Source organism: Lepidothrix coronata, unplaced genomic scaffold (assembly GCF_001604755.1).
Source record: "Lepidothrix coronata isolate B3197 unplaced genomic scaffold, Lepidothrix_coronata-1.0 Scaffold59, whole genome shotgun sequence".
Lineage (NCBI taxonomy): Eukaryota > Metazoa > Chordata > Aves > Passeriformes > Pipridae > Lepidothrix > Lepidothrix coronata.
Genome location: NW_016690239.1, coordinates 2,570,079 through 2,583,956, shown reverse-complemented (window position 1 = coordinate 2,583,956; position 13,878 = coordinate 2,570,079). Strand labels below are relative to the sequence as shown.

At 36.6% G+C, this 13,878-nt stretch overlaps 2 protein-coding genes and 1 non-coding gene across 9 annotated transcripts in view; all 3 read left to right on the top strand.

The window, feature by feature from the left end:
• The window catches only part of LOC108498458 (LIM zinc-binding domain-containing Nebulette), a 254,776-nt gene that overhangs the window by 198,171 nt on the left and 42,727 nt on the right, over nt 1-13,878 (top strand). The window lies entirely within an intron of this gene.
• LOC108498457 (nebulette-like) overlaps nt 1-13,878 on the top strand; it is a 106,435-nt gene that overhangs the window by 85,408 nt on the left and 7,149 nt on the right. For all 5 annotated transcript variants that reach the window (XM_017817227.1, XM_017817226.1, XM_017817225.1 and 2 more), the window contains 6 exons: nt 521-631; nt 3,280-3,390; nt 5,989-6,099; nt 6,773-6,883; nt 7,758-7,862; nt 11,677-11,769. In XM_017817227.1, the coding sequence (XP_017672716.1) occupies nt 521-631; nt 3,280-3,390; nt 5,989-6,099; nt 6,773-6,883; nt 7,758-7,862; nt 11,677-11,769 (642 nt within the window). The remainder of the gene's footprint in view (nt 1-520; nt 632-3,279; nt 3,391-5,988; nt 6,100-6,772; nt 6,884-7,757; nt 7,863-11,676; nt 11,770-13,878) is intronic.
• Nucleotides 3,812-3,883, top strand: TRNAE-CUC. The gene has a single exon. It is a non-coding gene; the product is annotated as a tRNA-Glu (tRNA).

The window sequence follows — 13,878 nt, the reverse complement described above, 5'->3', positions numbered from 1 at the left end:
GCACTGGCTGTCCTATGTCAGGCCATGCTTTTCTGACTTTTTAAAAAAAACTTCAAATGATGGAGATTTTGTGACCTCCCAGGCAATCTAGTCCAGTGCTTCACCATCCATCCTGAGCAAGAGTATTTTCCCGTGTCCCCCATGCTGCAGTTTGTTTCCATTACTTTTGCTGTGTCATGGAAAACAGATGACCTCATCCTTTTGGTAGAAACTTTAATGAGTTTCAGACCATTACCTTGTGTGCTATTTGTCTTCTCTTTTCCCTACCAAGCAAACTGTTTCTTTCATAGTTCAGGTTCAACATTCTCTTTGGAAATACCACACACATATTTTTGTCTAGATTGTCTCTGTCTTGTATAGCTAATCTAGATAATGAAATGAGTAATGAAGTTGCTTATTAGTGTGATGACTAATTTATGACATGGTTAATTTCTGGGTCTGTTTGCAGTGTTCTTTCTGAAATATGCTTGGAATTGTGTATGTATGTATGTACCACTAATTATTGGTTTTGTTTCAACAGAAAATGTATCGCAAAGATTTTGAAGAAGGGATCAAGGGAAGACCCTCACTGGATTTAGACAAGACCCCAGAGTTCTTGCATATAAAGCAAGTCACTAACCTTCTGAAAGAGGTAAAGGATTTTTTGCTGTTGTTAAGTTGTAAATGAGCAATAAGCAGCATCACTACAAGCTACTGAGTGCTGAATAGCTTAAAGTTAACTTGGTAGCTGAATACAGGTCACTTCATGAATAAGAATTGCTTCACATCAATTTGTATGAATAGTTGTGTAGTAAGCAAATTATAAAGCTCAGCACACCTGAACCAGAAAAACAGAGTTTTTAGATAGATGAAGGGGTGTAAAGGAGGATTTCCGTTGGCATCCAGATGGCAGTTTTTCCTTTTGAGTTATTATTTCACATCTATAATAGTCTGTTGTGGTTATATGGATGCCTTGAGCTGTGTATGGTCACTTTTAACTAAGTTAATTGAAATAATTATCTATCATGCATGTTATGGATGAAAATAAAGAAGACCAAAATTCCATAATATAGCTGTGATATTACATAATTTGCTTTAAGCACATTTTGTTAGATGGTACAGGTTTTCTATATGCCCTCTGTTTCTTTAAGATTTGTCAAATGTTCTCAGTTGTACGTGTCACTACAAATGAAATAATTTTTTTCCATAACTGAGAATCCTTTTATCTTTAGTCTTTTTATATTGTTATTCAGAATTGGTTTCATGTTAGGTTTTGAGTATTGGTTGGTTCTGTAGATTACGGTTACTATTTGACCAAATTTAGAAGAGCTGGAACTGCTAGAAGAGAAGAGCAGAGCTGATAGATATCCTCCCTTTGAATCTGGGAGCCAACAGTACCTTGTTTGTATTTATTGTTTTAAGAACTGATTTTTTTTGCCCAAACAAATAAAGATGCTAGAATTAAAAATCCTTGAACCTTGTTCCTTTCCTTGCTGTTTATACAACTTATCCCAGTCTGCTAGACTTCATATGGATAAAGAAAAAAATTTCTTTTCAGATTTTCTTTATTATTCATTCTCTAATAAATAATTTATTCTGATAAGCCTGGCTGTCAGGTAAGCAAGTCTCAAGCTGGGTCTAGTTTGTGCAGTACCATTCTGTGCGCGCATCTCATGTATACCTACTCACTAGGGAAAAATGCAAATGCTGTCATTTTGTTTAATCTGCTTGCTGAATGCTCACAGAAGTTGTTATTGCATGCATAGTTGTAATGTGCTATAAATGTTCATGTTTGAAAATTTTGATGTAGCTTCCCTCCATAGTGCTGTATGCATTAAGATATTCCCTAATTCTTACGTCCTCAAGTTTTATGACTCATTACTTAGGGAATAAACCATGCTTGTAAGCCAAAGGGGAAGAATATGAGAAAATGGGAATGATATTTTAATGCAAAACTGCATGAATTTTGTATGGTTTTATATCCATATTCAAGGAATATATTCCAAACCCAAAGATTACACAGGTCAAATTAATTATTATCTTTCACAATTCAGCAAAATTATGTATTTCTTTATAGTCAAGGATGTAGCTCAGTATCTTTGCATTAAGGTTCATAATAAACTTTAAATAGATAATGCATGGAACAAGAAGTTACTAAAAAATGAATCAGTTTTTCAATTGCTTCTTATTTCCCCCCCCCAAGTGTCAGCTATGTTCCAGCTTATTCTGTTGCCTTCCCACTGTAGATAATTCTGTACATATTTCCTATTTTGTAACAACATGAACTTTCTTCTCTGGAACCACATTCACAACTTCTTCAGAAGAGACAGATGAACTAAATAGTTCTAAATTAATAGAAGTTGTTTCCTGCTTGTTGTAGGACATGCTTGTGATGACAAAAGAAGCTTCTTTAAAAATACCTGTTTTCCTTTTATTTAAATAAAGAGCTTATGGAAGATAAAAGTGCGCACTGCTACTTATGAAATTTAATACATAATTAGGAGTATTAATTCATGTCTGTGTAAATCCTTCTGATATATATTTTCTTCAATGTTCTTCTAGTTTCTTTGCTTAAAAAAGCCTAATCCTCACCTGGAGATGGAGCAATTAAAAATCCTTACAAAACTTAAAGACCTTGAACTTCAGTAGGCTTACATCAGCTCTTTAGGACCTGGGAAGAGGAAAAACAACCAAATGTCTGTGGGCAGGTTCTGGTGTGCTTTGAATTTTATATTGAACATTTGAGTACTCTGGAGGCTGTGGCTGCTGAATGCTGATAGATCATATCAGTGCAGTGTCTAAAAGGCACAGGAGTGATATGATAGGAATATTTCTTCTACATTATAATTTGTCAAGCAGTTGTTTTAACAGGTCCTAGTGTGTTGTTCAGGGAATCCATCCTGAATGGGGTGCCATTATTGGAACAGAGGTAAAAACTGCAACACAGCATATATTGATCTGCAGAAAGAAAATGCTACTGCAGTAAAAATGTCTGTCTGAAGACAGTCAAGGCCCCTAAATATCATGCTAGTTCTGTAGAGGGAGGGCTGGTTTTCAAGAGCACAACAAAATATATGATGACTTTAAAATTTTTTCACTTTTCAGTGTTGTACCTTTTGATTTCACAATTTCCAATTCTATTTTAACTCTGAAATCTATACTACAGCTAATTCATATTTCATAGAAATTTCAAAGAGACCCTTCAGACATTTAATAAGTGGCATTTCTTTTCAAGATCTTGCACGCAATATTAAGTGGAGAAACCTCTTTCACTATTTTTTTTTTTTTTTTAATCCTTAGAAAGAATATCGAAAAGATCTGGAAGAAGGGATGAAAGGAAAAGGAATGACAGTGTTTGAAGATACACCAGATTTGATTAGAGTGAAAAATGCTGCTCAGATACTAAATGAGGTATGTTATGCTTGTCAAGGTTATTAATGTCACAGAGGGTTCACCTTTTACATTAAACTCAATGGAGAAGATTCAATTTTTTAAAAAAAATTTACATAATCTACAATGAAATATATAAGTATTGAAACTGAGGCTATTTCTGTTTTGCTTTAAAAATATAGTAAAGCTCTGGATAAAAATCAACTCAGGACAAATATTTCAGATTTCAGATTTTCATGCAATTAAAAGATTAAAGGAGATTGTTAGTGGGGTCAATGGATACAGCATTTAGAACTGTGCTGTTTAGAACAAGTGTGGTATGAAAGGAGAGAAGGTTAGCACTCCCCTTGATAAGGATGGAAGAGGTCCTAGTGGCCTATACAACACACATACGGTTAAGGCACTGCCACCTACTTCGTGGCATCTAACCATGTTTTTGGGCCCCCTGGTGGTCTAGTGGTTAGGATGCGGCGCTCTCACCGCTGTGGCCCGGGTTCGATTCCCGGTCAGGGGACTTCCCCGGGCAGATGGAGCTCATCAGCCCTGTAAGGCCATCCATCTAAGAGAAGGTCACTCTAAACAAACCTACGTCCTGGGGACCTCACTGTCACTGTCCAACCTCGCTCGGCCCTGGCAGATGAACCTCAGGATTAAAGGGTGGGCTCAGTTCAGCGCACACTGTGTCTCACCTAAAAAATCCACTGCGCAGGCTCGAAGGGTAATGACCTTTCCCAAATCTTCGCTCGCGAAGACTGGCCATGATGATGATGATGTTTAGAACAAACTTGTCTGTTTAGAACAGGCTTTCTGAATGCATGAGTTCCTCAGGGTGGTCTTCCAAAGACTGTCTCTGGGAAGCAGCAGTAGGGTTGGAGGGTGTGGGGAGGGAAGAGGGAAGACTAAGCTCATGCTGCACGTTATGCCTTTGGGCATTTTATATTCATTTTATACACACACGTGTGTGTGTATATATATATATATGTATGTGTATATATATATATATATATGTTTATTTGCACACATATACATACTTAGCCATGGGGGACCCCTGGTGGTCTAGTGGTTAGGATGCAGCACTCTCACCGCTGTGGCCCAGGTTTGATTCCCGGTCAGGGAAACTCCCCCAGGCAGATGGAGCTCGTCAGCCTTGTAAGGCCATCCATCTAAGAGAAGGTCACTCTAAACAAACCTACGTCCTGGGGACCTCACTGCCACTGTCCGAGCTTGCTCGGCCCCGGCAGATGAACCTTAGGGTTAAAGGGTGGGCTCAGTTCAGCGCACGCTGGGTCTCACCTAAAAAATCCACTGCGCAGGCTCGAAGGGTAAAGACCTTTCCCAAATCTTCGCTCACGAAGACTGACCATACATACATATTTAGCCATAAAAGCCAGAGGGGATGACATGCATAGGGCCAATCTGACCACTGAAAAGAAGTGCAGGAATATATAGCTGTAACTCCCAGGATTATCTTTCCCTTGGTGTTTTACACAATATGAAGCTCGGAGGAAACATCTGCTGTCCCACTGCTGCAGAGAGGAATTGAGGGATGATATCTTCCCACAGGTTAACTTACACTTTTTCAAAAGACTATGGTTTGCAAAGTAAAGAGTTGTTTTATCACATTTATGTCCATATCAGAATGAGATAGAGATGGAAGACTGAAAATCTTTTTGCTTTTGTTCTTGTAAGTGATCAGACCGTTGCATCGAGTAGAAGAATATTCTCCTTCTTTTTTCTAACTAATGTAGAATCTAAAAAATAATTATCAAACAAGAAAATTAAGGAAAATTTTTTAATTACATGTATTTATTTTGAAAAAAAAAGGTTTCCACAGGCAGAAATGAACTAGAATAGAAAAAGAGTGATTACTACTGTAGTAATAGGAATAGCACTGGCTAAGAACATTTTTTCAAATTAAAAAAAGGTAATTATTGTATACAATATTTCAGTATTACATTTTAATATATTTTGCTGATGAACAAGGAATATATCCTTGCTTGTATAAGATGAAGATGAAATATTCATTTTGTTTTCAAGTTATTGGTTATTTATAATTTATGTTGTGAGGAAAAAGGAGCAATCGCAGATGAGTACTGCTACTTGCCTAATGGCTATGGTTCAGGAAAGACCTATTAAATGAATAAATTACAACTTCCTGCTCTGGAAGTTCACTGGAAGCAATTCTGTATGGTATTAAATTTCTAACATGTAGTCTTTTCATAAATAAAATATTTTCTTAAAAGAAAATGTGTTTCAATTAGGCTGGCATCAAGTACCAGCTTATTACACTATGTTCTGCAGAGCTAAACTCCCCCTTTACTTTAGAGGATAATTGTAGCAAGCTGTATGGACTGATTTCCTCCCACCCTCTGCCACATTAAAATTTCAGTGGTAGAGATTTGTACAGTCAGTGAATACCTTCTAAAAGTTTTCCTCCTGTAGTTTGTTATGCTTTTTTTTCTGGCAACAGCTTACCAAGTGTCTTGAGAGTTGTGGCCCTTAATCTGAGAGTTTTACTTGACTCTAAATCCTAAATTTCAATCTCTTTTGCAAAAAAAAAAAATCTACCTGTAACTCTCTGGATACTGACAATATAATGTATAAGTTTTATCTTCACAGAGACAATACAAGAAAGACCTGGAAACTGAAATTAAAGGGAAGGGCATGGAAGTTGGTCCAGATACCCCTGAGATAAGACGAGCCAAGAAAGCTTCGGAAATTGCAAGCATGGTCAGTACTGTACCTGGTCCAAGCTTTCCATTTGACAGCATGCAATAAATTATTGTTGTTGAGAATTCCAGCTGGTGACCAATCTAGGCAGTAGCGATACCACAGATTTCACCAAATAGCTGATCTGTCGAAATGCGCGGAGTCTGAAAGTTGCATAATCATGTGAGAGAAAGTTAAGACTTCCCAGAACTGTGACTTTTCCATCATCTTTTGCAGCTTGTTCTTGTTCCTCATGAGTTATGCCTGACCTGGGTTGTGTTCGATTGCTGTGGGCTCTACTGCTTTTAGGTCGAAATAACTACTTATTTAGTTAGGGCCAAATGATAAAAGGAGTTAGAGAGATGCTTAAACCTCATGACCCCAGTCTTGCAAAGCATGGCAGAGGGAAGAAAATCTCATCTTACTTTTGTCTGTGATTGCAGCTGCCAAAACTGGAAAGACAGATGTGAAAGGCTACATCAGAGCTGAAGTGAGCAGTCTCTTAAAAGAATTTTTTAGCCTGTCAGCAGCTACAGTGTGGGTGTCACATGGATAGATTCTACAAAATTATTACCGTTGAATCAATACTTATTTGGTGTTTTGTGAATGCTGCTCAGTGGAATTGCACAGATTAAACTGGGAAAAAAATTAAGAATTTGACTGTCAGATGTATTTCCAATGCTATTATTTTCAGAAAGAATACAAGAAAGACTTGGAGAATGAAATTAAAGGAAAGGGAATGGAAGTGAGCATGGATACCCTTGATATACAACGAGCCAAAAAAGCTTCTGAAATTGTCAGCCAGGTGAGTACACAATTAATCACTTTAAGATTACTTTGGAAGTAAAACACCATGAGATGTTAAAACCATAAAATCTTCTTGAACATTCTTAGGCTAAAAGATGTAAGCAGTGCACAAAAAAATAATTAAAGAAATTGAAGAGGTTTTTTTTTTAAAGTCTGACCAGTACTATCAGAATATCTTTGAAGACAGAATGTATGGAGAATTGTAGTATTAGTTATAGGGTTTTTTCCCTTTTATTTCTTCTTCAGAAAGGATATAAAAAGGATCTAGAGACTGAAATTATAGGAAAAGGAATGCAAGTTGGTCTATGTACTCCAGAAATACAATGGGTCAAAAGGGCTTCAGAAATAGCAATCCAGGTAGACATGGTCAAAGGCTGAATGTTTTAATTCTGTGTAACATTGAGTGCTTGACATACATTGCTCAAAATACTTCTTCTGTAGCTCTGTAGAGGCTTTCATACCTGTATGAAATTAATTTACATGTAGTAAAATGTCTTAACTACCTGATTCTTATTTTTATCTAGGCCTGTTATACCATGACAATTGAATTTACTTGTTTACATCTACCTGTAGTTCTTTTTACACTACCTAATGATATGTTACATATATCCTGCCAGTAAAGAGAAAATATATATGAGGATATATAATATATGAAGATATATATTATATATATATGTATATTATATATTTTTAGTGTGGGGGACAGTGTTGGGTGTCCCGCACAGGCAATGGTAACAATATCATGGGGGAGAGGGGTTGAAATAAATACTGGACAGGGATGAGGAGGCTCATCAGCAATAGGCATCTTTTGTTGTACTTTTGATATCCTCAGCCCCAAAGAAAGAAATAGACATTTAAAAATTATTTTTCAGAAAATGTACAAAGATGAAGCGGAAAAGATGCTCTGTAACTATTCTACTGTCCCTGACACTCCTGAAATGGAGAGGATAAGAAATACTCAGAAAAACATCAGTTCAGTGAGTAATAGTGCTTCTCTCTTTGCTTGTAACTTTTCAGATATTTTTCATTTTAAATAGGCTCTCTTGTGCCACAGCATGAAATAAGGAACTTATGAATAAACGTCCTTTGCGCCATTTGCATAATTTTCCTGGCAAAAGCTGTATCACTCATTTCTTTCAGTAAAAAAAATACACAGCTTTTCTAGGTGTGACACTATTATTTTGAATTTCTAAACTACTTATACTACCTTGCCAAGCCACAGTTATTTTTAAATGAAGATTTTTTTTTTCTTTTTCCATCAAGCCCCAGGAAGTACTTTATTTAAAAGGGGAAAAAAAAAATCTAAGGCTTCTTAATGTGCATATAAGATTTTTCATCTGTTTTCTATCATATGTACTGTACATCAAGATTTGGTTATAAAATTAGAACAGACTGGGTTTCATGAATATATATATCTAATGATTTTATGTTACACTGGGTATATTTTTAAATTTTATGCTAGATTTAAGTTTCAGTATATCTCTAAATATAAATTATGAGCTTACATTTCTAAAATTGCCCAGTTTGGGATGTATTACGTTCCACTTCCTTTTTGGGCCCATTAATTCTGCTGTTTGTAATTCTGCCTTTGCTTGTAATATAAGAGAGAAGAGGAGTAAATCTAGCTTCCAGAACAAAAGACCAGTTAGTGGCTGCTTTTTATGACAGACTAAGTAATACTAATAAAACCAATGATTTGAGGGAAAGGAATATAGGTTACTTAAATATTTTAGTATTATGGGACACAGATGTTGTTCTTTAACTTAGAGATATCTGCAGCTTCTCCAGCTCTCAGAAGTACGAGCTCAGTTAGTTTCTCTCAGAGCTGTTTGCCTGCAGCTAATCTGTACAGCTGTGGCATCAGCAGGGGAGTAAGAGCCTGCCAGGAAAGCAGAGAAGATAACTGTTTGAGGCTTCTCTAGGTGGTGGTCACTCCTGTAATGTCTTCCTGCTCTTTTTCTTCCTTTGGATGAGGACAGCTGAAAGCTACATCTTTCACAGAATCACAGAATATGCCAAGTTGGAAGGGACCCACAAGGATCATCGAGTCCAACTCCTGGCCCTTCACAAGACCATCCCCAAGAGTCACACCATGTGCCTGAGAGTATCATCCAAACACTTCCTGAACTCTGTCAGGCTTGGTGCTCTGACCACTTCCCTGGGGAGCCTGTTCCAGTGCCTAACCATCCTCTGGGTGAAGAACCTCTTTCTAATATACTTCCCCTGACACAAATTCAGGCCATTCCCTTGGGTTTTGTCACTGGTCACCACAGAAAAGAGATCAGTGCCTGCCCCTCCTCTTCCCCTCAGAAGGAAGTTGAAACTGTAATGAGGTCTCCCCTCAGTCTCCTCCAGGCTGAACAGACCAAATGCCCTCAGCTGATCTTCACAAGGCTTCCCCTCAAGGCCCTTCACCATCTTTATTGCCCTCTTTTGGACACTCTCTTGTAGCTTAATATCTGTCTTATATTGTGGTGCCCAAAACTGCACACAGTTTTCAAGGTGAGGCCACACCAGTGCAGAGCAGAATGGTTCAATCCCCTCCCTCGACTGGCTGGCGATGCTTTGCCTGATGCCCCCCAGGACAGGGTTGGTCCTCCTGGCTGCCAGGGCACTGCTGACTCACAGTCAGCTTTCTGTCTACCAGGAGCCCCAGGTCCATTTCTGTGGCTGCTTTCTGATAGAAGCTCTTGACAGGCCCACTGACCCCATCTTGTTTCTTGCGATCTGCTGCTTCCTGGTTTTGAATGGTGCTCTGCTGCATGGTGTGATGGTGATTGTCACCATTTCTTATATCACTGGCATCCTAACATGCTGCACTGAAACTCCCTGTAACAGAGGGGATCCAAGTGAGCCTCTATGATCTGCTTTCCTGCCTGCTCCAGCCTTTTGATGAAGTCTTCAAATAGAAGACCTTAGTGGGTCTGGCAGTGGGGACTCGCTGACAGTTAGGTACCAGGCATGTAATAACCTTTCACTACTTAAGCCTTGACAAGCTCCTGATACATCTGAACCCCTTGCAAACCTTTAAGGCCAGTTTGAGCCTTCAGTGCCAAGGCTGACAATTATCCTCTTTGTTAGTGTACTAGATAATATAAAATGTTTTGTCTTCGAGGTGATTTGTATTTGCTTTATTTTGTGATTGTCCATTTTCTGTTTCTGAACTGGATCCTTGAAATGTAGGAAAGCAGTTTATAGCTGTGATTGAATTACCTTTTTTTTTCCTCTTTCTCTATGTCTTAATCTTCCATCATTCTATGAAGTTTAGATTATAAAGGTAGTTTACTTTTTACTGAGTTAAGATATAGCTGGGAGCAGCCTTAATATAAAAAAAAATTATGACAATAGTCTTCTGATTTTTGGATTTTGTCTCAAGTATTTTCCTGCCTTAAGGGACACAAAAAGTGACTAGCTCTGCAGGTAAGATCATTGCTGCTTTTAGCTCACTAGCTCATTTGGCAGATGATTTACAACAGGATATTTACTTCCTAGTCATCTCTTTCATAGAAAAATTCCTGTCTCCAACATATTTTACCAATCCCTACGTGGTAGAAAAGTTCAGTCCATGACATAAATCTTTCTACCTGACATGTTGTTGCAGAAGAACTTTCATATTCTTACTCATAAACTGTCTCTGTTGTCACATGGTAAAAAAAATTCTAAATTGTTAAAGTTTTTCTGAATATTTTAAAATTAGTTGTGGACATTCACTCTCCTCCAGAATATTTGGCAGTAGTATTCACCCTAGGTTACAGAGGACTTCCACAAAGTAGGAGAAATGAATCAAGAATGATGTTTTTATTGTTTAAAGTTTATTGATAGGAAAAGTTAAATAAATCTTGGTTTAAGAAAAGTAGAAATACTAAATGGCAGAGATTTATTTTATGAACTCCAGGATCAGACTTGTTTTTTACACTACCAGCCTGGAAACACTTACTGGAATGGCAACAGCTGTGACACCAAATACTGAAATTCAAGTAAAACTTCTTTAGGAGTTTTGCAGCATGAACTGGTGCTCCATGGTTATTTAAACTATAGCCACACTTGGAATCTGTGGAGGAGTTATTTACTGTCTCTTTCAGTAACTTTGAATGATTGATTTTACTGATGCAGTTTGTGTTTTATCCTTTGCTGGAACAATTGAAATAAACAACATGTGTATCTGAAATATAGAGGAGAATTATATGAACAGCATGTGCATCTTTTCAGAAGGGAGTTTTGTTTTTAGATGCAGTCCTCAGCTTTCTGACTTGAACCCACAAGTCAAAAATTGTGTGACTTGGATTGTAGCTCTGGTTGTTTTGGTTATTTTATCAAAAATATGACAACATTTTCTAGTTTGTGAAATTAGAAATAATAGTAATATCTGTTCACTTCTCACAGCATTTTAAGATCTGAAGATTAAAAATACAAAATCAAATCTTGCATGTATATGCACGTTCAATTGAAATTAATGAAATTATTCAAGTAAAAAGTTACATTTGTTAAAGTTTTTAGATTATGATAAAAATTTTAATATTATTTCCAAGTTTAAAACTGTCATTACAAATACTTAAAAATGCTGAGGTCAGTCTAAGGATGAGAATATATTATCTGGGTTACAGCTGAAAACAATGTTGTTGTAGTTATTGATAATTGGTATGATTTATGAAAAATTAAAGTATTTGCTTTCCTAGCAAGATTTATAGTCAGACCAATTTGGAACTTGGAAAATTGCCCAACCCTTTTATGAGAACTTGTACTTGCGTTGCTAACAGTCTTATAATTACTTTTTCTTTTGGGAAAATGAAGGTATTTTATAAGAAGGAAGTAGGAGCTGGCACAGCTGTAAAAGAGACTCCAGAGATTGAAAGAGTAAAGAAAAATCAACAGAATATTAGTTCGGTAAGTGCTATTAACATTAATTATTCTTATGTGTGTAAATGGTGGACAATTTTTTTTTTCATCTTGTTTACTAAAAATTCTACATTTTCGTATTATGCATCTCATTCCAATGAGATATATATTTTAGAGAATATAGGGTTTTGGATATAGAGCTCCATTCTAGTAGAGATAGAGCTCATCTCTAGTGTAGTTCTTCAATGTCCAAAGGTAGAGTTTCTAATTGAAGCATTATAAAAAATAGGAAAAACTTTTAACGAAATATTTGAGGAAAGTGTTTTGTCTTTCAAGGGTGAGAAACAGGAGATGCATCTCCTGATATGACAGACTGAACAGCAGTTGTATTTGCAATTTAGAAAAATACTATGCGACAGAAAAGAAAATCTGTAACATTCTGGTGGAGTCTGCATGTGTCATGTAGGACTTGATACAGTTTGCATGTCAAGAAGAGGAAAATTATAGCCAAACTTGAGCTATGTGAAAAGGTGGAGAGTTTGTGCCTCTTTACATGCTGACGACAAGTTGATTTGTGGATCTGATGAGATTGGTTTTGAATTGATGTTGTTTATCTGTGGATGTCCCATGTCTTTGGCACTTTAATGAGCAACTAAGAATAAAATATAAAAATGAGTTTTTTCTTCAAGTGGAACATTCTCTTCTGATAAGTAAAAACTTGGAAAAAAGCAGAAAATGACTGCCAAGCAAGAAAACCCTTTCAACTGCATTGTTCACTTGTTTGTTTTATTTGGTGTGGACTCCTCTGGGGCCATTTTTATATTTGTGACATGACTTTTCTGATGATTAGACTTTTTTTAAGAGTAAAGTTTGAAAGTAATATAGAGATGTGACAGTGAGTTGTGTTTAAATATTAGTTGAGATCTAAATTAGGGCTTCTGGACACTAGAATTCTACTAGAATTTCCTCGGTTAACGAGCACTGGTAAACACTGCATATCCCACCAAAGTAAGGTCAGGTAGGGAATTTCCGTAAAATTTTGAAAAGCTTGTATTTTACTTGGATTTTTTCTCTGCTCCATCCATCACACTTCATCTTATCATTGTGAGTCACAGTGGAAGCTATCATGTGTCCTAAATCCTGAAGCAGTGGTTTTGGTTGGGAAGCTGTTGGTTTATGTCATTTGAGGATGTTTTTTTAATTTTGTTTCTCTCCTTTGATTGTTTGTTTTTTGATTTCCGGTTATCACAGGCATTTATTTTGAGAGTAGTCACACACACACACACACACACACACGTACTTATTAGGAGTGGTCTTGCTCTGATGTTTTTTCACAATACCTTTCAAAGTGAAATAAAAAATAGTGTACAGTGTTCTTGCTGTTTTAGAAGTCCTAAACAGGGGTGAAGAGGGGAAAATGAAAGGTTGATCAGTATGCTAGTGAACACACTTGAACACCTACCAAGAGAAACACAAAATGCATTAGTGCTGTAGTAGTATAATGGAAGTAACATGGCCTTTACCTTGCTAGTTCTGTGTGTAGAGATAACGTTTTACCAAAGGTGTTTTATTACATGTTATGTACTTGAAATTACTTAAGTCTTATATAATATTTATTAAAAGTGTATAATGCCAAATTTAAAGACAATGTGCAAGAATATTTCAAATTATATGTCAGCAAGAGGGAAATTATATATTGTGTGGTAAGAGGGAAATTATATTGTGTAATTTACAGATGTCCCAAAGGAAGGGTAAATTACACCAATTTTGAATCCATTAGATTTAAACATTTTACATATATCTTTGAATTTAGCCAGAGGAACTTAGGACAGCTTTATAACTATTTTCTGAACTAAATGAAACTATAGAATGTGAAGAAAATTTGCAGTGAAAGAAACCCCAGAACACCAAACCAAAATAACACTCACTGTACAACCAACCACACAAAAAAGTCCGTTGAATCATGTTCTGAAAGTGATCAGATTTTTCCAGATTACATATATAGGAGAGAAAGATCAGAATGGTCTGTTTTCAAATCCTAAAATACAAGGTGGTGACAGCCAAGGAGGTTGACCTCATCTCACCTGTTATGATGATTAGTTTGGAAGAAGCAGCCTTCTAAACAGTTGGAGTCAAGATCTCACAGAACTTTCAAAG